The 26,332-nt window shown below is 37.1% G+C and overlaps 1 protein-coding gene across 2 annotated transcripts in view; it reads right to left on the reverse strand.

The window, feature by feature from the left end:
* Window positions 1–3,147: 3,147 nt before the first annotated feature.
* The window catches only part of AMPH (amphiphysin), a 196,190-nt gene continuing 173,005 nt past the window's right edge, over window positions 3,148–26,332 (reverse strand). For both annotated transcript variants that reach the window (XM_006925336.1, XM_006925335.1), the window contains 4 exons: window positions 11,774–11,983; window positions 9,743–9,985; window positions 7,806–7,907; window positions 3,148–3,255 (listed from right to left, as the gene is read on the reverse strand). In XM_006925336.1, the coding sequence (XP_006925398.1) occupies window positions 3,148–3,255; window positions 7,806–7,907; window positions 9,743–9,985; window positions 11,774–11,983 (663 nt within the window). The remainder of the gene's footprint in view (window positions 3,256–7,805; window positions 7,908–9,742; window positions 9,986–11,773; window positions 11,984–26,332) is intronic.

Below are 26,332 nucleotides of genomic sequence, written 5' to 3' on the forward strand. Positions count from 1 at the left end.
AGAAGGCAGCTTGGGCTCCTTTGAAAATAGCAGAGTCCTAGGAAGACAAATCAGTCTGTTTCTAAGGTTTCGAGGTGTTTGGCCATGCAATTTGTGCAGCATAAAGCACTGAGCTCCAGTCATCTTTAACCTCATTGATTTATCATAACTTCAGCAGTTTCCCAAAGGCCTTTTCTTTAATGGGCCATCAGAATGGGCCATGGGGTCATGCTGGAATTTTTCTAATAGCTTGATTATAGGCCTCTTCAAAGGGCTCCAAATTCTGAACCTGCACACTCTCCCTGGCAACCCAAGACAGGATGGATGTGGTGTTCTGGTTCACTCAAAAGCTGTGCCAGCTTTGTCACAAAGAGCAGACCACAGTGGAAGCAATGTGACCACATGGTGCATGGAACTCTTCCCAGGGCCCTGTCTATGCTGAGATAGTGTTAAAAATTCAAACCGTCAGAGGGCTTTGCTTTGCAATTATATACATCACTCAGGTTTAAATGCATGTCTACATGTGATATTGGTAGGAATGCCAGAAGGTTTATGTTTAATTAAAACCACAGGCTTTCTTTATCTGATTCTTTGGAGGTCCTTTAAACTATTTGAAGGTATGAGTGCCACTGGGTTTGTAAAATATAAGAGGCTCATATAGGGCTTCCTAGGTCAAAGCCCTTTGGAATAAAGCATAGCTACGAACTCGACAATAAATGACCAGGTGATGTGCTTACTGTGGTTTGGTGGCCTGAGAACTTGAATTAGACTAACTAAAAAAGGAAAGTGGAAGGAACTTCCAAACTAGTAACCAGAGGAAGTCCTTGAAACTATTCACATGTCCCTTAGAAAATCCACTGAAATGGAAATGAATGTTCACTCCATATCTACGGATATTTCTGGAGAATACCACTATCTCATCTTCTAACCCCTCATCCCTTTAATTTTCACTGCTTTGGAAAATCTAGGATCTTGAAAATTCCTGAAACAAGTAATCTGACTACTTTTATTTGGTGTTAAATTTTTTTAAAGGTTATACACCAGGACAAAATAGCTAATTGAAAATATACCATTTTGGAAGAACTTATTGAATTCATCTAGGAATGTTGCAGGTGTAGGCTAAACTTATCTAACAAGCTATGTCCTGGAAAACTGTACATGTTGAGAGCTGCTGTGGGGAGGAATGTGAGTCAAATTTCAGATGAGCTGCTCCAGGAGACACGACAATTATCTTTGTAGAACATTAGGTGTATTTTATAATAAGAACTACTTTGTCAGTCTTAGCTTTCAACCTCTCACACATATTCTCAATGTCAGAAATGGCTTTCTACTATAAATACAATGCTGCACGTTATTTGCTGAATTATTAGTTATGCCACTGGGCAGTGCATGTTATTTTCTGGCACTAGACTAGCATTCATGATGATCCAACTTCCCTGAAAATTAGCTCCTGGAAATACCTTGGGTCAATAATAGGTATTTCCCTATTAACACTGAAATATCAAAATCAGTAATCCACTAGAAGTTAAACCATGCATCAGAAATACATACCAAAATTTAAAAAATTAATAATGCGCATTCCACTGTGTACACAGAATTATATTGGCAGAAAAGAGTCTAAACCAAATGAAAGATTTTTGTTTTAAGAATTCTCTTCCATAAACAATGATCCAGTGAACTGACTTTTCTATTTCATCTCATCTATTTTTCTTTTTCTGTACCTACAAACATAAACATGTCAGAAAGAAAAGTGACCAAAATATGAGGCTGGTGTGAGAAGAAATTGCTGATTATGAAGGTCGTCAGATTTTCTATGATAGACAGACTGGGGGCCACAGCCTCCCAGTTGTTATTTGTGCTATAGTGATTGCTGGGCAGCAGGGACCACCGAGTGACCAGCAATGATTGGAATGGAGGGGCTGGGGCAAGAGAGGGGCACTGTGGAGCACAACCCAGAGGAACAAGCAGATTTCTGCACAAATAACAACTGCAACATCAACTGTTTCAAGTAGTGCATCCACCTGAGACAAGCTTTCCAAAACAAATGACTCATCAGAAGGAACTGGGATGATGGCTGGAGCTGACCAAAGGTTTATTTGGAATGACACAGCACTGGAAACATCGTTACAGATGATCTGTGGATACAGCATACATCACCTATCTTATTTTAGGACAATCCATGAAGATGAGTTGCATAAATATAAGAAGGTGGAAATATAGAGGAGCTGTTTTAAGTGTTCTTTTGGAATGAGTTTATATGCCCCATCATCTAGTAAATCTCTGAAAGGCAGAAATTAAGAAGTTAGCTGCTCATCCCAGCTAGCTTGTCTCCAGCCACAGCTGCCCTAGAGAAGCAGGCTACTTTCTCCAAAGGGGCAGCAGCTCTGACATGCTATTTGTCATCGCACCCTGAAAAATGCACGTTACGAACACAGATACTGTCAACTCTTTTGGCAATGAGATGTCTGGTTTTGCTCTCAAGCAAAACTACAACTGTAATGCCAGACAGAATAAGAGCAATGCATGTATCAATGACACTTGAGAAGCAAAGAGCTACAAAGGAAAGAAAGTAACTATGTATATGTCATTTTGTGCATACACGTAGATCTAGGAGTGATAGAACTAGCTTGTGTGACTATCTCTACAGGCACATAGTCACACGAGCTAGTTCTGCAAGAAAGAGAGAGATGTGTTGGAAAAGAACATTGAAAATTTTTGCAGCAGTTTAGTTTTAAACACAGTAAACCTGAAAGGGAGAGAGAGTGTGCACGTGCTCACACCTGTGCTAGGGAATAAGATAATCTTGTACTACTGGATAATTCATCATCTCTCTTGCAGGGCAGCCACTCAATACCATAGAGAAATTAAGGTTCTGGTCCGGAGAAAGCTACTTTAGAATTGACGGGTGGGAGTCAAGTACAAGAGTATCTACAGCTTGGACAAAGCACAAACAAACCTGTTCTCAATAACATGGGAACCAGTGAGGACTTTCTCCCTTTTTTTTTTTTTACACTTTTTTTGTACACATGCTCCATTGATATATCCTTCTAAGCACTGTCTGACATCAGTCTATAAATCATTAAGAGTGTAATAGCAAAGTGAACTCTTCAGGGTTTCATGAAGATTTAAAAACTCAGTAACCAGGCTCTTTCTACAATACTTTTGGCCCTAATCCAAGCGCTGGGTGAAGTTCTCTGGAAAGAGGCCTTTGTATGTGGCAAGGTCTCTGTACTGGAGCCAGTCTGATTCCTTCACTCCTATCAGCCAGCCTGCATCCTGAAAGACAAAGACAGGGCTTTCAAGGTCCGCTGCTGGGATAAACTGCCAACAATAAAATAATACGTTTAATTAAGTGTTGTGGTTCTGCATCAGGATGTTACATTACATACAAACTTCTGTGCTGAGATCAGTGGGAAGGCTAATTGAGGTTGACATTAATATTACAATTTTGTATAAAGTATAGGTAATTGATGCTAACCAGATTATGACAGGAATTCTTACAAGAAAAGGATTAGAATTATAGTCAATACAAAGAGAGGAACACCATGTGAAAGCATGTCTTACATGGGAACGCTTCCTGTCCTATGGATCACAATGAAAAAAAGGCTTGAGGACCCTGGGTTACAATATAGTGCCAACAAGTCCATGGAAGTTCTCATATTTCATCCTGAACCACTTGCTAATAAGAAAGAACTCCGTCCTTCAGTTCATACCATGTAACCCTAATAACCACTTATAAACCACTTATAAACTGTCAGGCTTATCAAATAATAACAGATATATGTTACCTGATATTACTGTTGTTTGTTGTTGCTATTATATCCAATTTTTCAACTTCATATAAAGTACAAAGCGGTTTGTAGGGTCATGTATTTTAAAATTCCTCATAAACATCTTGTAGAAAAAATCATCATAGAAATGCAGACATTTTGTCAAAGAAATGTTAAAGAATCCATCTGTATGTGGTCATACAACATGGGAGATGATATGTAAAATTGAGAAAGAGGCTGCCATCTGCCTTTGGCCTATGGAAGATAAGCTAAGTCTTTGGAAAAAGCTGAGTTGAAGGAATAATAGGAAACATACAGACTGTATGAAGCAAAACTACTGGGAAATGACTATCTTTATTATGTTAACCAATACACGAAAGAGATCCCACTTAAGATGAGAGATAGACAGATTTAATCTGAGCCAATTCCCAATATAGTTCAAGTACATCAGATAAAATGAGGTATCAAAAATTAAATGGAGAAGCTGAATACATTCCCTTTTGATATAATCTGAGACTATAAATTGATGCTGCTGTATAAACAAGAAATATAAGGATTTAGACAGGCCAATTTTTGAACACTGAGAAAAGGATGACTCAAGAAAATAACTGATAATATCCTAGCTGATGAAGAAAAGTATCCTCTTTAAAATTATTATGTTATATATGTGAAGGACAAAGTTATACTTAAAGTAAAAGGGGATAACTAAATATTTGCTAAACCTGTAATAAGCACATAAAAGGTAAGGTTTTCCCTGCAAGTGTCTATATTTTATATTTGACTTCATTTATGATGAGTAAAAAAAATCTAATGGCACCAAGTAGGGTCATGCATTTTAAAATTGTTTCAATAAAGAAAAATTGTAAAGAACTGGCACATAATCAAGAAATATTCCAAAACATATATTCTGATATACAATTTAGATATTAGCCAATATCAATCTTTAACTGAGGCAAATATAGAAAGTTAAATTTTAACTTCTTAAAATATGTGGTAGATTAAGTATTTCTAGTTTTGGTAAAATGTAAAAATAGCTTGTCTCAGACAAATGCTTCCACACAGCACAACTCACTAGAATGACTATATATTTATATATATCTAATATGTATATGTATAGGTATATACAACTATTTATATATAAAAATAACTAGTCATTACAAAATATGTTTTTATAGTGGGGTTGTACATATATAACAACTATTTGAAGGCACTGAGAGTGACTACAAGCAGGGAGGGTTTGGAGAATATTTAACTCTTGAAAATAGTGTACTGTACTGAGTGAGATCTTTGCTGGTATAGCTTTCCCCCTGAGGATTCTTCTCCATCTGTGTGATATGGGGCATTCAGATAGAGTTGAGGGCTGCCAGAACAGCTATATTTTTATGGGGGACATCTTGAAAAGGAGAGAGCTACAGAGAAGGTCCCCAAATATGCAGAGATGCTTCCCTGAAATCCTGAGCTGCCCCCAAGCTGTGACTGCATAAGGGGCACCCCAAGGAGCCTGAGGAAAGCAACAGCAGGAAGGCTGAGAAAGGAGGTAGAGATTCAGGAACTGCCAGTGGAGGGGAGACAGAGTTTATAAAGTCCCACAAGGTTAGGGGACTTTATAAACCTTTTGGAATTTCTATTGAAAGCCCAGACAAGCCATGTCTTAAAGGTAGAGACAATGTGCCAGGACTTCGAATTTATCTAAGAGTGAGGCAAATTGAAATAGACCCACCCTAACAAAGTATAAAACAAATTTCCGTGAATTTAAGGTAATTATCCAGTAGTTTGAATACCCACTAGAAGAAATAATCTTCAGAGATAGAAAACAAAATCTGATTCTACGATTACCTACTCTGTCCAGTATCAATTAAAAAAAAAATTTAGAGGTGAGAAAAAATAGGAAAATATGATTCAATAGTAAAACGCTATCAATAGAAATGTGTCCTGAGATGGCCCAGCTTTGGGAATTAGCAGTAAGAAATTTAAAGCAGTTATAAATATGTTCATGTATTTTAATTAAAAGATAGTAATAATAAGAATAGATGGAAAATTTCAGCAAAGAAATGGAAACTATATAAAAGAACAACATAGAAATTACAGAACTGTGTAAATAATATCCTAACTGAAAAAGTCATAAGATAAGAGTAACAGAAAATTCAAAGTAGCACAAGAGAGGGTCACTATATTTAAAGATAGATCAATAGAAATTATCTGAGTACCAGAGAGAAATATTTAACAAAAAAAGAACAGTTATAGACATCAAGAAGTCCAACAAGTATATAATTGGAGATGGGAGAAAAAGGGGAAAGAGAAAAAAATTAATAAATAACAGCCAAAAATTCTTTCAAATTTAGTGAAAAACATCAGGATACAAGTCTAAGAAGCTCAGTGAACCTCGAGCATAAAAACTATATAAAAAAAAAAAACAAACAAGACCTAAACCATTACAGTTGAAATGATGAAAACCAAAAATACACAATTCTTAAAATCAGTTCAGGAAAAAATATACATGTTTATATTAAAAATTAGGTGTCATATAAAGAGTAGAGACTAGAAAACAACAGAACAATATTTTTATAGAGTTGAAAGACTAGTCAATTCAGAATTCTTTCTCTAGAAAAAATATATTTAAAAATAAAAATGAATAAAATTTTCAGATGAACAAAAGCTGAGAGGAATTATCGCTGGCAGATCAGCACTATGGGAAATGGTAAAGGCTTTTGCCTCTTAATTTCTTTAAAAGGTAACTTATGGTTAATGTAAAAATAAAAATGAAAGTTTATATTTTATGTTTTATATATTTAAAACATATCTTTCATATATTTTATAAGTTGAGAATGGGGTTTTTGAGATAACCAGATACTTTTGCCTGATACTGGTAATTTCCACTTTGAAATTTTTTTTCTTAAAGTATATTTGAAGGATTTTAACAATTTTATTAATCTCCTCAAAGAACTACCATTTGGCTTTATTAATTTTTCTACTGTGTGTTTTTATTACATCTATTTGTGGATTCATTTTTATTTCCTTCCACCTATGTACTTTGCATTTCATTTGATCTCTTTTTATCTTTAGGCTGAAAACTTAGAAATTAATGATCACTATGAAATATTTTTTAACTTACACTGTGCTTTCTTTGATCAATGGATTATTTAAAAGTGTATTTTTTAATTTTTTAAATATTTGGGGGCTTTTATAGATATTATTATTATTAATTTCTAATTTAACTTTATTGTGGTAGAGACTCTTTTGTTTGACCCAGCACCTGATCTATGTTGGTAAGAGAAAGAACAAAACATGGGACAGGTAAGCCTTAACTTCAAAAGTAGTGACTTTATTACTTGGGGGAAGGGCTCATAAATCTCTTTGAGAATGTTATGTAAGTTATAGCTCTTCTCTCCAGAAAAACATGTTAATAGGCACATTTACATTTCAGAGGACACAAATCTTATGAACAAGAGCAAAATGGAGTTCTCAGTTCCTTAACATTAGACCACTGTGCTCAGAGGTAACTTTTTTCCCCATAGGTGATTTTTTTTTCAAAGAATCTTTCAAAATTGAGATACAATTTAAATACTGTGCAATGCAAGGATTAAGTATAGTGTTCAGTGAGTTTTGACAAATGCACACACATGTGTTACTGATGCCCCTATCAAGATATAAAATATCAAGATATTTCCATTCCCAGATGCTCCCTCATGTTCTTTCCTTGTCAGTCTCCACACCTACAGAGGCAACTACTTTTGAAGGGGGAATTTTAGTGCACATGGGTAGTGTCTGCATTTCCTGAAGACTAGTGTTTCAGAGAAAACATACCTAGAGAGTAGATATATAATAAGAAATGGTCATCTATTTGTATAAAAAATAAACGCTCTAACAGCATCCCAAAAGAGGTACCCTAAAAACCTGTAATTCTTGGTGTGCTGTGATTGTAATCCCTTAAGCTCTTTTCAAAGCTGCCTTGCAGCATCTCAGAAAATGAAAATGTCTTCAGGAAGTTACTGTGTCCAATCGATCCTCAGGAAAAAGCAAATACAGACTGCAGCACCTTCCAATCTCATCCTTTACCTGGTCAGCTTCTGAATCTGAGGGGATCACCAACACCACGTCGCCCCTTTGTAAGGTAAGTTCATCAGAATTTGCTGCCTCAAAATCATGAAGTGCTTCCACCTGTGAAATATTGCAAAAGGACTGATAAGTTAGAAAGAAAAATAGAGGTAAAATCAAAGTCTCCTAGTCAGATGATCCTCAGACAATCTTAAAAGCATCTCCAAGATGGATTAAAAAAAGATGAAGATATGTATCACACCCCAAGGGAGGAGAAGGCCTCTGAAGACAAAAGGAAATCCTACTCTGTTTACTTAAAACAGATGCTACAGAATGATACTGAAGCCATTTGGTTGTATACTTAGTAAAGCAATATCTTCTGCTAGAGATGAAAGGTCGTATGTTAATTAAATTTTAATTTGTTATATTTTTGTTAGAGATTTGCATTTTATTATCACTTATGCTTTATTATTGTTTGTTTTCTAAACTGAACTAAGAATTCCTAGCAGAATGCTTCTCTAACCAAAACTTTTGTCAAATAATTAATAATTTTGAAAAACACTTGTGCATTATAATGGAATCACTAATTAAACCCTGTGTTTAATCTCTTCGTAAATACACTTCTTTCTCTATCTTACCTTTTTATCACGCTGGTCTGTTTCTTTTTGAAAGATTTCTTTGAAATTTGATTATAAAATTTTTTAAAAATAGAAACAATAGAAAAATGAACCTCCAGCACACAGTTTGAATAACTATCTAGTCATACCCAGGTTTATTTCTCTCATTTCCGTCCCCTCAACCTCACCCATGAGAGTAAACAATCAATCATCTTTTAAAATGCGTTTTCTGCATGCAGAATCGTAAATGTCAGCACTGAAATGACTATTTTATTCCCAAATCCACTTTTCTGATGAGAAAACTGAAGCTGGGAGAGTGAGGTTTGGTGGTGTTCCTCAGTGTGCACTGCAGGCAGCAATGGCCCAGCCAACCTGGCCTTGAGTGGCACATGGCATCCTCCATTTCTTGTACTCTAATTCCAACAAAACACAGTGGACACATGACCTCACTCGCCACCTGATTTTTCTTCCGCATAATTCATCCACCCCATCCCCATCTGAGGGAGCAAAGTAGCAGCTGCTTTCTAGTGAGTAGAGAAGATGAAAAAGAGAATGACTATTACTATTCAATCCCATCTCCACATGCACAAAAAAATTAACACTTTTTAAAAGAACAAGTTCTGAATTTTGAAATGTAAAATCAAATTATAGAACTTAAAATTCCCAACCATATTCTATTAGGGAGGATTAGCTGCCTTTAACACTTGCTTTAAGCCTGTGTTTTTATTTACTGCTTGCCTGCCTGTTTGCTTTATTTATTTTCATTAGGACTCTTCGATTTCTGAAGGCTTGAGTAGCCACTTCATGGTCTCTCTGAGCAAAACCTTCTGCGCATGAATTTAGGCCTCTTTTTAATTCCTTTTATTACAAGTCCATTAACATATTTAGTCACTTTTAAAACATTTATTGGCTCCTTGCTCTGTGTCATGCACTGTAACAAGGTGCCAGAGTTGAGTGGATGGTTTGAGTTTCCTGTCCTCCAGAGGTATATCATCCAGCCCAATGCAGATGAGGCTGGAAGCACTCACAGGGCTCTGTGGAGAGATTGAGAGGGCACCTAGGTGGAAGCCATTAACCCGTTCTCTACCAAGGGGCATATTGTTTAATTATCTTTTGCTAAAATATAAAAAGACATCACTGTAGTTCTTCCTTGTCCAGTAGCACGGAAATCCTACCATGTTAATATATGATCTTGGGATGGAGGGGAAAACAGTACAGAGAAAGAATATGTATTGCAAACAGCAAAAGTAAAAATTGGAAAACCCAAGTTTTGACCAAAAGGCCTCGAAGCAAAGGAAGGACAAATAGCCACCAGATTTAGAAAATTAAAAATGTTAAGACCTTGTAGAGAAAGCCAGGAGGCACTTCCTGAAAGGCCTCGCCTGCAGACGGAGCGGAGGGCACTGGCTGGGAGTCCTCAGTGGCCTTCTGCTCGGTGGCCAGTTCTGGTGTCTCGCTGGTGGGGCCCGGAAGAGCTGTATCTTCAGTCACCTTCTTGGACTCTGCACCTATGGTTATTTCGTGTTCTCCTTCCCCTTCATTGTTGGAGGCAGGTTCTATGACAACATAAGGGATGACCTTCTCCTGAGGGAAGAAAAATGTGGTGGTGCTGTACGTGTGTGGGAGACAAGATGTCTGCATCCTCCCTGTTGCATCCTCCTTGGCTCTCACGTTCCCCACCTCCCTCATTCAACAAAATACCTGCTGTTCCGCAAACCCAGCTCAGGCTTTCTGGCTCTTGGGCCTCCTGCTTTGAAGGGCCTTCGTCCTGATGTGGCCTCCTTTCTATCTATCTCTCCTGAGACAAACACCCTTATTGGGATTAATTTCTAGATCTTTGAACATTCCTCCAGTTTGGTAAGAGTGAGGTTTCTATGTAAACTTGGAAGATGGACAGGAGACTGCAGGGAGGGATGGTGAGTCATGACACCACAGAGGGAGACAGAACTGAAAGGAAATGCTTTAGTAGTGGTCCAAGGGTGGTATCAGTTTTGCAGCGGTCAATTCTCGTCCCACTGAATGTTAACACGCACTTGAAGCTGACATTTAACCTCCTGTGATTGCTTTTCCCCAGGGTCCCATGGGACTCCAGAACAATACAGAAACTATTGTTGGTAACAATGTGGAGGCCAGGTGTTTGGAGATAACCTATGTGTCTTTTACTTGTTGATAATCATCAGAGCTATGCTGCAGTCACAGTTTAAGGGATTAGAATTCCCACCCACCACTCCAAGGACTCTATCGATTGGGAAAGCAGAATCAAAGGATCAAGATCTTCTTTTTATGTTTTAACAAAAATGAGCAAGGAAGGGAATTTCCCTTGCATAATGGAAGTCTAGAGATGTTTATTAACTCTCAAACAAGTTCTCTATTTCCTCAGATATCAGGGGACATAGCACTTCTATTCTTCAATTTGGAGAAAATAATATATTCTTTCAACAAGTTTAACAATAGACACAAAAATACTTCTGCCATTGTGACAAGAAAATGTCAAAAAAATAGAATGTTTTTTCTCTAAATACCAATACGACCTGCTGTTTTTCTAGTAGGATGATTCAGGTTTAAACTTTGAGTAACCCTGGAGAGATTTTGGGAAATTTACTATGAATAAAATAACCAGAAAATGGAAAACATAACATTAAGCCCACTCTTCATTGTTACCTTCTAGAATACAGAGGAATGAAACACAGGGTTAGAAGAGCTGTCCTTCCTTTCACAACTGGGTTTGAGGCTCCCACAGTCATGGAATAGATAGATGTGTTGTCTTTAAACGCTTCTCTGAAGATGTGAAGAGCTGGGGGAGAGTCCAGCTTTGTGTATGTGATTAATGACCCATTTTACTTTTGAAAGGAAAATGGGGATGGGCTTTTGGTGAAAGGAGCCTAATTTGGGGTGAATTTGGGGCACTTTAATAACAACCACAAAATAGTAATCATAGTAATATGATTTAACTACCAATACTGGGTTTTCAGCATGTGCCTGCCACTGGGCTAAGCACTTGATGGCTATTTTCTCACTTTATCCACAGAACCTTATTATTCTACCATATTCCCTTTTCCTCCCTCTATTCTCATCCTTTTTGTCATGTGCTTATTCCTATACCTCATCGCTTTATTCAATAGTTTCCTTTCTCTCCATCCATGCTTAAGCCCAGTTTGCCGTAGCACTGGGGGCTTGTGTGGAACCCCACAATGCTGACGTTGAAAGAATGCTGCAGCCACTCTTTCTGAGAATTTTTTTTCTTTTATGGATAAGTATGCCACAAAATGTCTACAAACCTATTCTGCATACAAAAGAGTTATCACTATTAACCAATAGAGCATTCCAATTGGTGCCATCTCCCTAGAACCTCCATTTCACTAAGACACTTACCTGAATTGCTGCTGTTTCAGTTTCTTCTGGTTGCGATCTGTCACTATCTATGACTTCTGTGGTTACAGTATCAATCTTGGTCTCCTCCAAGCTTGCTTCTTCCCCAGGAGGAAGAGCTGCCTTCTCTGTCTCTCCTTCCTCCACTGGGGTTCCCTCTCCTGCTGACAATAAGGTCCCAACAATCCCATCAGCATCAGTGCTAGGTATGATCTGTAAAACAGAAACCAAACAGTCCATGTCTGTATCTCCATGGCCCTCAATAAGAGTCAGACTCAGACCTTTCACTTCTCTCCCCTCTGCTAAGGCACATCAGATTGTGAAGCCCAGGCCCAGGATTCAGGTACAGCAGCAGTCTGTCATCTGCTCATCAAAATTCGGACTGCTCTTCTTCCTGGGCAGCCAAGAATGCTACCTTTCCTTGCAGTTAGGTGTAGCAAATGGAACTTGAATGGAAATGACATATGCCATTCCTGAGAGGTGATTTTCAAGGTGTGGGTGGTCCCCTCCACAAGCTATTTCTATTTTGTTGCCTGAAAGCAGATGATAACCAGGTCCTAGAAGACATCTACATCACAAAATGGAAGGGGCCTGGCCCCAATGTCTGGATCATGGAAGAAAGCTACATAAGAAAAGCTTCCTCACCATGCAAAGTCAGAATTTAGAAAAACTGTGTTTCTGTATAAACTTTAAAATCTTCATGGGGAAGGTCCCAGAAGCTAAGTTACATTCATGGAAAAAAAAAATAGGGCATTTTATCATGAGACATTATTTATTTGATACATTATATCAGAAATCAAATCATATTTTGGGTCCTATACTGGGAGTAATAAAATAGAAAAAACAAAGGAAAATTTTGTTTCTAAGATTAGACATGGTCAAAAGAACTTTAAGAAGTATTTAAAACTTCGATAATGAAATGAACAAAGTACAATCAGAAGTTTTAGTTTTGAACAAATTAGTCATGGAGTCCAAGTCTTTAATAAGACTTAGCATGAGCTTGGCAGGTCTGGCTTGAGAGATTAAAATCAGAAAGACTGAAGAAGGAAAGTATTGGATTGATCTTATATAATATCACATATTTCAAAAATTGAAATTGCTATTTGATGTGATTAGTATTAGACATTCCTTTCTTTTATCAAATAAATTCTACTCAGTTTGTCCTATTAAGTCAGGAAAGTCCTAATGTTGCACATATTAACTGTCAAACCCAGAACACTGAAAAGGGAGATGGAGAGTACCTGCCTGCACACTGAGCATCAGAAACAGGAGATGGAGAATATGAACCACATACCTGCAGCCACGGCAAGGCATTTTTAAAAACATTTCCTCTCAAATTTACAGGTAATAGACTAAGTAAAAATAATCTGTTGCAGAATACATTTTTCTACATCATAACATTTTACTTTGGGGATGAAAAATGTTAAAAGCCATACTATTTGTTATATGGCTAAGAATCACTCATATTCTTAGAAATTTACTTCTCTCCCTTATGAGAATCTCTTATTATGAGAATCTGGCTCTCCAAAGTGTGCAATGATTCAAAATGCAGTCACTAGCCATAAAGTAGCATTATTTCTTTTTTTCTACCCTGTCATTAAAGTACATGGTTTCAGAAAAGTAATCCCTTTATCTGAATACTTATTCGAAGTGAATCATAAATGTTGATAATTATTGAAGTGGGGTAACAGGTACATGGGGATTTATATTTTGGTGAATGACTGAACATTTCCATAATGAAAAGTATATTTAAAAATTTAACATAATTGCATCTGTTTTAAATAAACATTGAGCTTTTCATGGATGCTATTGTTGTTGTTGAGAGTAATAATCAGAATATAAATTAGGAGAGTTTCTTAATTCCAAGAACACTGAACAATTGTTTGTAGCTTTATTGTTGGAGAAATTAACAGGCTTTCTCCAGGATCCTAAGGACCTAGCAGTTTCTTCCACATCAGAAACTATACATAAAGACAATGTACACACAGTGGACATATGGGCTAAAATGTAGAAAGCAAGCTGTGTTGTTATAATTCTAAGTTATTTATGATTTCCATCTGTCTTGAAAATAATATCTATGGAGTGAACTGGTTTCAACAGCTTCAAACCAGATAGGCTCTATATACATGCAGACATTGTGATCAAACAGTGTACTGAAAATCACTACATATACACGTACACACATACAATTGCTACAGATCAAAAAGTAGCCACTATGTTATGTGACAGGCTATTCCTCTAGTGTGATTATACATAAATCCTTCCATACATATATGTTCCAAGCACATACTATTAATAATTGGATTTTACTTTCAACTGAATTGATATAGCTCTAGAAGAGAATTTCTGTGAAGCATTGATGGTATTCCTCAAAGGTAATTTTTTAACTTTCTCCATACACACAGAATTTTAATAATAAGTTCCTGATTTGTCTCCAGTGCACTATATACCTATCAATTTGATTGTATTTTACTATCAGATTTTACTATCACAAGATAGTAAAATGTTATCACCTTACATGTTATCACCTTTCCTTTGATTGCCAAATGATTTCAAGAGGCATCATTGGCTGGATCTGATTTAGACCTGGCAGCATGGCTGCTGTGGTGCCAGCACCAGCAGGTGGAGGCTAAGTGCTCCGTGTGTCTGTGCTCCAACTTACCCTAACTTCAAAGGAGTAAAGTGTAGGTCAGCAATTTACTTGATCACACACACACACACACACACACACACACACACACACACACACGGCATAGAGCACATGGAAAACTGTTGATAAGAATGATGGCAAGTAAAAATCACCAAAATATTGAAATTAACAATGTTGGTAGAGTCAGGGTGTCAAGGAAACTGTCACTCTGACTACAGAGAGGAAGAGGCAAACAATTTGAATGACCTACTTGGAAAAGAGTAAAAAGTTAACATTACTCCATCCTTCCCTGAGTCCATTAGCAGTAAGATTCTGTTTCTCTAGCCAAAATCAACACTTTGTTTTTATAGAGCCTGAGAACATTATAGAAATAGAAAAGGACTGTCCACTGCCTAGATTACCCCATATCTTTCTGGCTCTGGCATTGCTCTGAAAATTAGGGGTGCCCCAATACTCCCTTCATGTCTGGAATCTGTTCCACTATTTTCTGCTCTTACCAAAGTATTTCCATGGTATATTTACTGACTGCAATAACAGAACAACACAATGGAAAACAGGGATCTGTTTTTGCTCGGATTAGGTGTTAGCGATCCATACAAAGTCAAGGAAAGGTTGCAAAGTTTTCAATGATAGGATTATCCCTCTATTATTTTTATGCATTTCGACTTATTAGCTATTTGTAGATTTAGAGAAGTAAAACATTTTCTAGACTCCACTTGCTACCTTAGATGTTATTATACCTGCTAGGGAAAAACACAATGATTAATGACTGCTATTTGGTTTTGGTTTTATTTTTTTTAAGTGTTATCCAGGGAGACCAGGGAACTGAAACTACTGAAAGTATTCCAAGCTTTTGATATTCAATGTTATTAAATTTTTCTTTTCACTCCAAATGTTAAGAGATATACCATCATCTTATCTTCTGAGAAAACTGTATTGGCCAAATATATTTATGGCGAAAAACATCCAAAGCAAAGAAAAACAAAAAAAATTTCTCTCTGCCCTCAGGCAGATGTTGTTTGCTTGTGTGCACAAAGTTTATGAGGCCTAAGCGCCCTGACTATTGCCAATTTGCACACAGAAATCACAAAGATCAGCATGGGACCCATCTTTGAGATGGTGGAAAGCACTATGGTCATGATATTCATGTCACAGTCCTTTCAAACATCAACCGTTCAACAACAACCTCAGTATCCTGCAAAGCAGAGAAGCACAAATGGGTGAAAGAAACTAGTCAGTCCCTCCAGAGGATGGTGCCACGACAGCAGGTCCACAAGGACTGAGATGCCAGACAAGCGAGAGTAGTGACTGGTTACAAGAAAATTTATAATCTCTGGGCTTCATGTAATTTATTGATTTGCTTTACTTATTCCTCATTTGCTTTCTTGGCAAAATTAGCTCTGAACAATGCCTGAAAAGCAGCTGGAGACTCATGTAACTGGTATGAACAAGGACAACTGTCAAGAGTCCCTAGTATGAAATTCCATACTCATCTATAGGGCAAGTCAAAATGGTCTTTTTCTGATTAAAAAATAACAAATACCATAGGTTTAAAAATAACAACAAAAAATAACGTATGGTAGCATTTTGAGGTATTTATTTTTATTCATTTCTATGCATACAGGGGCTTTATTTGTCTATTTATTTTACAAAGCATGGGTCATGTTTCTTATAAAAATTCTATAAATGACTACATAATAAATTATTTCCTTTTTACTCCTATCATTGGAAACTAGTTGGTTTCCTGATTTTTTTTTAGGATTTTAATAACTTTTTTCTTATGAAATCTTTAATAAAATTATCATGGACCATCTACTTTAACAGTAAAAATATACAAAGAAAAAATATTTATTCTCAAAAAGTTAATCAAATTATTGACTAAAGGATGATAGCCCTGAAAAAGAGAATCTATTACATGGTTTTTAAAAAAAATTTATTTTGGATTTTAATAATTTTTTAATTACAGTTGGCATACTATATCAGTTGCAGGTGTACACATAGTGATTAGACAGTTATATATCTTATAAAGTGATCAGCCTGATAAATCTAGTACACATCTGACACCATATATAGTTATTACAATATTACTGACTATACTCCTTTCGCTATACTTTACATCCCCATAACTATTTTGTAACTACCAATTTGTACTTCTTATTCCCTTTGCCTTTTTCACCAACCCAACCCAGCTCCCATTTGGCAATCAGCAAAATGTCCTCTGTATCTATGAGTTTGTTTCTGTTTTGTTTATTTTGTTCTTTATTTTATTTTATTTTATCATTTTTTTACGCCTATAGCACCTGGTCTTCCTTAGGTGGTCTCCCATCCAAGTACTAATCAGGCCCGCCTCTGCTTAGCTTCCAAGATCAGATGAGATCAGGCTATTTTGTTCTTTAAATTCCATATGTAAGTGAGATCATATGGCATTTATCTTTCTCTTACTCCACTCAGCACAGTACCCTCTAGGTCCATTCATGGTGTTGCAGATAGCAAGATTTCATTATTTTTTATGGCTCAGTGATATTCCATTGTGTATATGTACCAGCTCCTTTATACATTTATCCATTGATGGACAAACAGGTTGCCTCCATATCTTGGGTATTGTAGATAATGCTGTAATGAACATATGGATGCACATGTCCCTTTGAAGTAGTGTTTTGGGTTTCTTTGGACAAATACTCAGAAGTAGAATTTCTGGGTCCTTCTTTACCTCTTGTTATAGCCTTTGTTTTAAAGCCTATCTTGTCTGGTATAGGTATTGTTACCTCAGCTTTTTTTTTTTTTCTCATTTCCATTTTCATGAAACATCTTTTTCCATCTCTTTACTTTTAGTCTCTATGTCTCTCAATCTGAAGTAAGTCTTTTGTAGGTAGCATATATGAAGGTCTTGTTTTCTTATCTATTCAACCACCCTATATTTTATTGGAGCATTTAACACATTTATCCAATGATATGTTATTGCTATTTTACTATTAATATTACTCCCCCCCCTCCCCCTCCTCCTCCAAAAAAGTTCCTGTAACATTTCCTGCAATACTGGTTTGGTGGTGATGAACTCTCTTGGCTTTTTCTTGTCTTAGAAGCTCTTTATTTGTCCTTTGATTCTAAATGATAGCTTTGCTGGGTGGAGTAATCTTGGTTGGAGGTCCTTTATTTTCATCACTTTAAATATTTCATGCCAATCCATTCTGGCCTGTGAAGTTTCTACTGACAAATCAAGTGACAGCCTTATGGGAGCTCCCTTGTAGGTAATTAACTGCTTTTCTCGTGCTGCTTTTAAGATTCTTTGTCTTTAACCTTTTGCATTTTAATTATAATGTGTCTTGGCTTGGGCCTTTTTGGATTCATTTTCTTTGGACTCTGAGCTTGTACATCTATTTCCTTCGCCAGGTTAGGAAAGTTTTCCATCATTATTTCTTCAAACAGGTTTCCTTGCTCTCTCTCTTCTCTTTCTGGTATCCCTATGTTGCAAATGGTAGTATGTTTGATGTTGTCCTAGAGACTCTTTAAACTATCATTTTTTATTTTTTTTCTTATTGCTATTCTGATTGTTTTCTGCTACCTTATCTTCTAAATCACTGATTTGATCTTCTCCTTCATCTAATCTACTATTGATTCCTCCTAAGGTAGTTTTCATTTCACACATTGTATTTTTCATTTCTGACTAGTTCCTTTTTATGTTTTTTTTGATCTCCATTTTTATGTTTTCTAGCTCTGTTAGAATTCTCACTGAGTTCATCTACTCTTCCCCTAAGTTCACTGAATGTACATATAAGCAGTGTTTTGAACTCTGTATCTGGCAGATTCCCTGTCTCCATGTTTTTTAGTTCTTTTTTTTTTTTTGGAGCTCTGTTTTGTTCTTTCATTTGGGACATATTTATCTTCCGATGTGGGCTGCCTCCTTGTGTTTGTTTCTAGGTAGGGCTGCTATGTCTCCCGGTCTTAGGAGAGTGGCTTCATATAGTAGATATCCTATGGGGCCCAGTAGTGCATTATCCCTGGTCAACTGAGCCGGGTGCTCCAGGTGTATCCCTTGTATGGGTTGTGTGTGCCCTCCTGTTGTAGTTGAGCTTTAATTGCTGTTTGCACATCAGTGGGAGGGACTGACCCTCAGGCTGAATGGTTGTGAAGACTGGCTTGTGACTACAGTGGAGAAGCTGTTATGCAGGGGCTGACCCTACATAGGAGGATTGGCTTTAACCCATTTCCTATTTGCCCTGAGAATACTCGCCAGTGGCACTTGCAGCTGCAGCATTCACCCTGAGATAACTCGCAGATTACAATCCTAACCTTACCCTCAAATATTTACCACGAAATGTCTCACTTTTATTATTTTCGCATTGCTCTAGTATGTCCATAGTCTTTGGAAACAAATGACATCATTCTATTTACAGCATCCTGTTTTTAGTGGTGGTATTTCCACTAACAAAAATTCTCGATAGCTGACAATGTCAAATCCTAGACAATGTAGCATTCCTTTGCATGATGTTTACATTGTTCTTGAACAGTTAGCCAAAGATTCCTTTGATAAATCCAGTTTACATGTCTGTTACACTAGGATTAGAGACAAATTCTGTTTAGAAATAACTCCAAGAACAGTTTTTATATTTTATTTTCACATTGAAAACCAGTCAGATTTGCGTCAGCCTCAAAGAGCAGGTCTATGTAAAATTACATGAACTCAGGCAGCATGCTGTACTTTTTTCTAAAGCTGTACTTTTTTTTCTAAATGGGAAATGGGTTAACAGGCCTCTGGTGCCTGACCAGTCTGCCCTTCGGGTGTATCATCCTCAGATGTGGCCCTGGGTGGTGTTCTGGCTCACACTGAAGCCGGCCACTGGGCTTGCAGGCCATGTTCAGCCACGGCCTGTGCCATGCCCTGGGATACTTGGCATGAGCCATCAATCAATCCAAAGGTGGCTGCCACCCACACTGGGCTTGGATAGGCCTCAAGAGGCCAAGCTCCAAACCAAGGCTGGCTACCGCTAGTGGTGGGCTTGAGGCTGCTAAGTAAGGGCTAGGGGGCACTCCAAGGCCAGATGCTGCTTTTTTAGGTTTTGTGAATCTTTGAGAGATTTTGTGAAAGTCCATAGCTTGAGTCAAAATAGGCTGTTTTTGTGGAAAATCCACTGGAAATGGCTTAGATGGGCATGCAAAATGGGTGGGGCGAGGTCTCAGGGAATCTCCAGGATGGGGCGACCAGTGCTAGTGAGATCGATGGAGAATCAGAAATGGCGGCCTCCTGTGTCTGCATGTAAAGGACTGAACAAAGGTACAATGCCTTCTGCCAGCACTTCTGTCTTGGAGAAAGCCACCCTTCCATCCCTTGCCCTGAAGCCAGACTACCCAGTTCCTGTTGGTATGTCCCCAGCACCTTTCAGGCTGATGCCCTAGTGTATCAGAGCAAGTAAGTCCATGCATGGGTCCCTTAAGAGAAATATCTGTGACTCCAGTGGCCCTCCATCTCACTTGACCACAATCTCCGCTGGTTTTCACAGCTAGAAGTTGTGGAGACGTCTCTTCCCAGCACTGAGACTCTAAGCTGGAGAGCCCAGTGTAGGGCTGGGACTGCTCACTCCTCTAGGAGGATCTCTGCAGCCAAGATATTCCTCCTGATTCTTGACTGCCACATGTGGGTCTGAGACCTGCCTGTTTCGTGCCTCCACCCCTCCTACCAGTCTTGAGGCAGCCTCTGTGTGTATTCCCAATTATAGGACTTCTGTTCAGCTAGAGTTCAGGTGGCTTCTAATGATGTCTATTCTGTAGTTTAGTTAAAATTTTGATGGGGTCATGAGAGGAGGCAAGCACAGAGTTTATTGACTCCACTAACGTGACTGGAAAAAAGGTTTCCATTCTTAAATGTTATAAACACTATGGGAAAGATCTTGGTTTGTAACCATATTTACAACAATTTTTAAGTTATACATTTAAGTAAATTAAATGCTAAACACTGCTCCCTTTATTTATTTATGATGTTCTATACTTAAGGACATTTTGGGGGTTTTGTTCAACATTTTCTTATGGATAAAAATCAACACAGAGGAAAATTTAAAAAAACCCATATAGTACACATCCAAGTACCCACCGCCTAAGATTTCCAATTGACATGTCGGGCCATTTGCTTTATCATATCTTCTTAGCTATCCACATTGATTTTGATTCATCTTTCAGTCAATCACAATATATCTTCAAAATTTTCTTTTCAGGAATTCTATGGGGGTGCTATATACCTTATATACTTGGTAATGTCTTTCTGCTGCTTTAATATCTGACTGATTACTGCCTTAGGGTAGAATTGCCACAATGTGCTCTTTTTTGCACTCAAAATATGTATGTGTTCTAATAGTTCTGGACTTTAGTATTGGGAAGCACAGGTCTGAGGGTTTCTTGATTATTGTTCATTTGTAGTGCATTTTCCTCCCAATCAAGATGCTCATAGAATTTTTTTTGTAAGTTTTGAATTAAAAAAATTTAAAGAATAAATTTAGATGCTAGTCTCTCATTAATTTTACTTTTCATTGGTGATTTCTTATGATCTGCATGCAGGAATTCCTTCCACTAGGAAAATTTCAGCTGTTTCCGCCCCCCCCCGCCCCCGCTTTTTTATTTTTCTGTTATGCTGATTACTACTGCTTCCACTCCATTCTTTGCAGCCTCTTCCTTAGGAATAGCGATTATCTAGGATTCGTGTCTCTAGTCTTCAGCTCCCACATCTACTACCTTTGCTTGTGCTTTTCCTTTTTGTGTTGGGAGAACTACTCCAGTGTACCCTCATGTCACAAAATCAATTCTGTATGCTTCTGTCTCTGGTCTTTACCACTCTTATACAAATTATATAAATTTTAATTATACAAAATTATGTAAATTTTAAGTCTAGTATTACATTGTTCCCCTTAAATTCTTTTTTTACATCATCGAACTCCCTTTTCATCTGCCTCATAAGCAACTCTCTTTTTATCACAATGTGGTTGCGTTATTTCATCTTTCATTTCTTGTTTCACACAATCAAGGCTGTCTTGAATTTTTTTGACAACAAAAGGAAGAAAATTTTCAAATTTTTCCCTTGTACTTTTGGTAATTTTTGTTTGTTCTCTAAAGAAAATTTTAACTCTGTATTATGTAGTCCTTTCCTTCTGTTGTATTGCTCTACATATAGGCCCTATGTTTTTTTTAAAAAATGTGTTTGTTTAGTTACCTAAAATTACATGGAATCTTCTAGGCCTGTTTCCAGTAGACACGGAAACATTTTCTTTGTTCCATTTTACTCTACATGTAGGGATTTTCAGATGTCCTTTTCAGAACAGGAGCTGATGGTGGGGGGGTGTTGTCAAGTGTCTACACACAACTATCTATCCTGAATCCCCCAAACATATGTGTCAAAGGATGTATTGGTATGAGAGTAGAAGCAGGCCAAAGATGACCTGGATGCTTCAGAAAGATGTTTCCACACTGATGGGGGCTAGATACTAGCTGTCTTCTAGCTAAAATGAGGATGGGTAAAAATCTCTCATATTTTTTTAATACTAAGCTCAGTTATAATTTAAAGATCTTTTCATAGCTTGGTACAATTCTGTACAATTCTCCTGGATGAGTCTAATATTTCTAGAATACAGTACCATTGAAGCTTTGACTTTCTTTGCATATTTAAGAGCAAAGAGCATGAAAATGAAAAATCTGGTAACAGGGAATCTGATATAATTTTTTGTGATTTATTCTTTAATGCTTTCAGTTTTCTCATATAATCTTTAGTTAAGTGCTTCTGGGAAGCATTTCATTTTCATTAAAATGCTCCTGGGGTAAATGACACAAACACTAAGTAAAGAATATAAGATACACAGATTTTTAATTCTAGCCAAAATGCTGTTCTTCGATGACTAAAGGACAAAAAGTCAGAGAATATCCATCTTCCTGACATTTGCTCTTGGCATGGGCACTTGACTGAAAATCATTGAATTCTAGGCTTACCAATTCACCTCAAACATGAAGATAATAATTCTGATCCACTGACAGGCTTCTGCTTGACAGTTTCAATATATGCACATTCTGTAGCCTGTGAGGGAAACTAACATTGACTGTGAATCTACAATTTTCCATGCACTATCCCAAATGTTTTACATTTATGACACATTATTCACCGAAAAACCTTATTAGGTATTATTCCCACTTTCTAGATAAGTCAGCTAATAATTAAAGTAGAAGTAACTCATGCAGTCAGTAAACCAGAATTGGAAGTCTGTCTAACTCTAAATTCTGTGTTTTTTTTTCCATACCAACCTGTATCTAAGATGACAATGCACCTCTCATACCCGAGAGTTCCTCAGTGATCCTGAGACCTGGATTACCTCCACAGACCCAATGCTTCCTACTGACAACTCCTAACAAGGGCTCTTTGATGAAGAAGGCACATGTGTTCTTATAAATAGCCAGTGCATTCACTTACACTCTTGGAATGCTACTCTTTAAGATAAGACTTATAGATTATAAATAAAATCTTTCTTTATTCATATATGTAGTATCTGGGCATCTAAGCAAACATATCATAAAATCTCTCTTAATAGCAAATCATATGATAAAAAGTTATCAAGAAGAGATTGATTAGATAAAATTTCACTACATTATTTTTGCTATTAGTTCTATAGATTTCATTGTTTAGAAAGGTATGTACAGGATGGGAAAGTGTAAAAAAAGATCACAAAATCTTCTCCTGGCTTTATCCATTGTACTAGAGTTACAACTGAGAACACTCAGAAATTTGGCACTTGGACATGCACAGCTATGTTTACAAGTTAGAGATTAATACGATGCAAAAGCTTGAAGGACCATAGGGCTCCTATAACCCAATGTTCGCATTTTACAAGTGCAGAAATACAATGGAGAGGCTCTGGAGTAGCTCTGGAGACAGAGCTGGAGATCTGAGTTTTAGTTCTGTCTCTTCCACTAATTAGCATCAGAGCTGGAGTGATCCCCTGACTCTCCCTGGAAAGTAACAAAGGGAGATAAATATCACAGTGGTAATCCTGGCCTTTTCTTGCTCATCCATACTCTGGATCCTACTTGAGGTCTTGACTTGCCTGGGGATCCTAACATTTATATAATATTACAGAATTTTCTTGAGGATCTATTTCAAAGAAAAGTCCAAGAGGCAGTCAGGGTCATTATGGTCTGAAGAGAAGATTCCTGTACTAAAAACAGGCTGGTGGCTAATATTCCTCTTCACATGAACTATACTTAAAACACTGAAAGTCATGATTTTCCTTCAGCATGACTGTAGGGGTGAGCTTTCTCTTGGAACACTGGGTCTCCCCTGGTGTTCCTTTCAAAGTGGCACCTGGTATTACTAATTTAATTTGATACATCTATGCACTTCCTTTCCAAGGAATCTAGTGGTTTTTTTTTTCCCTTGACCTTCATCTCAATCATATTTTCAATCTACTTTCCATGTATTGCCTGCAGTCCAGTCATAAAACCTCAGCAGCTAGGTCCCAGTGCAACTCAGCTGCTGGCAGCTGTGTTGCCATGGCAATATTTCTCAGCATCAGCTCCATTCTTTCTTTAAAAATTAATATTTTCTGCAGAAATGCCAAAGTTAATGAATTTCTGGTTGATCTGGCTTTTAAAAATCATGGCAGAATATCCAATAATGATACATTAAAGTTTTAATTAGAAATTTATTTGCAAAGTATATGAGAGAAGTGGACAGGAAAAGCAGATTTACCTTTTGAAGCAAAGGTAAATATCGTGTACTGCACATTCACAGAGATGGGGACATGAGTAAGTACTAGTTTCGGAAAAAGCCATAAAAGATAGTCTCAATGAGAGATCACAAATAACTTTTAAAAGAGGTTGTTTAAGGAAAATGCTTTTACAGCTCAATAAAAATTTACCTTGCCTGTCTAAATTCTTATCTAAATGATATCTAAAGCATTTGCTGCCACTATTCAAATTGTCTTCTTACGAATGGATTTAGACTTGTGTTGGCAGAAGGCAGAGGTGGGGCTGCCAGACACGCCCAGAGACTAAACCAAAAAAAAAAAAAAATGGTGATTTATAAATATCTTAAATGTCACCATGTTCTGTTGGCAAAACTTCCAAACCTGACTCTGCCCAGAACCACATATACCTCCCTAGGTATAATGGGATCCAGCTAGATGGCAGCATGCGGCCTGAATCTTGAGGAAGGGTAGGTAGCTGACAGTCATACTTGGAAGGTCCAACTGCCAGCCAGGATTTTACAGCCTTTGAATAGTCCATGGAATTGGTAAGTAAAACTAACTCCATGATGATTTGTTACTCCAATTACCCAGTAAATAGAAGCTGGAAAAGAAATTATAAACCAAGGGTGCTCTCATTACCACAAATGATTTAGAAATTCTTATTTTTTTAGTGTAATAAACTATAGATATTTGAGAGTAGAAAGAGAACATAGAGTTTTTCAGGCATGATCCTCTTAAAGGAGAAATAAGAAAACTGGCAGAGTGGGGAAAATGAAGGTAGGAAAATTCCCTATCAATGGACCCAGTATAAAAATCCCTTGAAGAGGGCAAGTCTTAGAAAGGACAAAGAATTCTGATGGGACATAGCTTCTTGAGGAACCAATAGGAAATCTGTGCTGATGGGGACCTAAATGAGATAGAGTCTCTTACCATTTTGTACATGAGACAAAACTAAAAAATGTGGTTATCTTCCACATCTGTTGCCTTCTCCACAGACTACAGATTTCTCTGCCCTCTGCTTATCTTGGGGAATACCATATTTCATGATGATGATAATAATAATGATATCATCAAGCTATCATTTATTGAGGAACCTCTATGTGCCAGGCGCTGAACTAGTGATATGTATTATTTCTAAAACCTCAAAGGAAACTTTGAAGGAAATTATTATTAACCCTATTTTACATGAGGCAATTGGGCTCAGATGTCACACAGCTACCATGCAGCATAATGAGACAGCTGGCACTGCTTTTGATCACAATAAACAGCATCTAAATATAAAAAGTAAATTATCTGAATGGAAATAAAGAGAAAGAAAATGGTTCATCTAAATATTTGTATTTTAAGAGGTCTGGCTACAGTCTCTTTCAAGACCCCTAGATTATAGTGTCAATCAATCAACAAATTAAAGACTCAGAATTTACTGGGCATGTATTAAACACCCTCCTCTGTGCTGGGGACAATGGGACAAAAAAGAAACAATGCCATTTGGTTGGCCCAAGAGGCATTGAAAATGAAATTAGTTACTAATAGGAACACAATCAAACTTAAATAAAATAACAATTTCTGTGATTTTTTTTTTCTGAGAAAGGTAAAAATTACATCACCTCCAAGGTGCATATGTGTATGTGTATGTGTATGCTTTAGTGTGACCAATTTGAGTTTGAAAATAAGTCTATGATAATGAAGGGCAGACAAGAAATAGGAAATTAAGCTCCTCTGGCTTCCTCTGATCTTCAGTGTCTTCCTCTGACATATTGGGAGCTCGCATCTATAAACATAGTGTAAGCCCGAACTCTCATGTATACTCTGCACAGGAAGAAAACTCAAATATTATTTCCTGACTGACACAGAAGGATGCCCCGACCACTGTAATATCCGCCTCTTCCACCAGTGGTCTGAAAACTATGGTGGCAGGAAGCATATTTACTTACTGCTTCACCATATTCAGATCACAGATCCAGAACACAGCCTGACATCTAGAGAGGACTCAAATATATTCGTCAACTGAATGAAGAAGGAAACATGCATTCTATTCAAGCAGGAAGAAACATTCTTAGCAAGATGAACTCGATATATAATAGTCTGGCATATGTATATTATGTATATTTCATCTTCCATGATTTTCAACAATTCTAAAAACATCTTTACTTCAGTTTTTTCCCCATTTATATATTTTTTGGAAACTATGCAAGTCCT

The sequence above is a fragment of the Pteropus alecto genome, unplaced genomic scaffold (assembly GCF_000325575.1).
Source record: "Pteropus alecto unplaced genomic scaffold, ASM32557v1 scaffold109, whole genome shotgun sequence".
Lineage (NCBI taxonomy): Eukaryota > Metazoa > Chordata > Mammalia > Chiroptera > Pteropodidae > Pteropus > Pteropus alecto.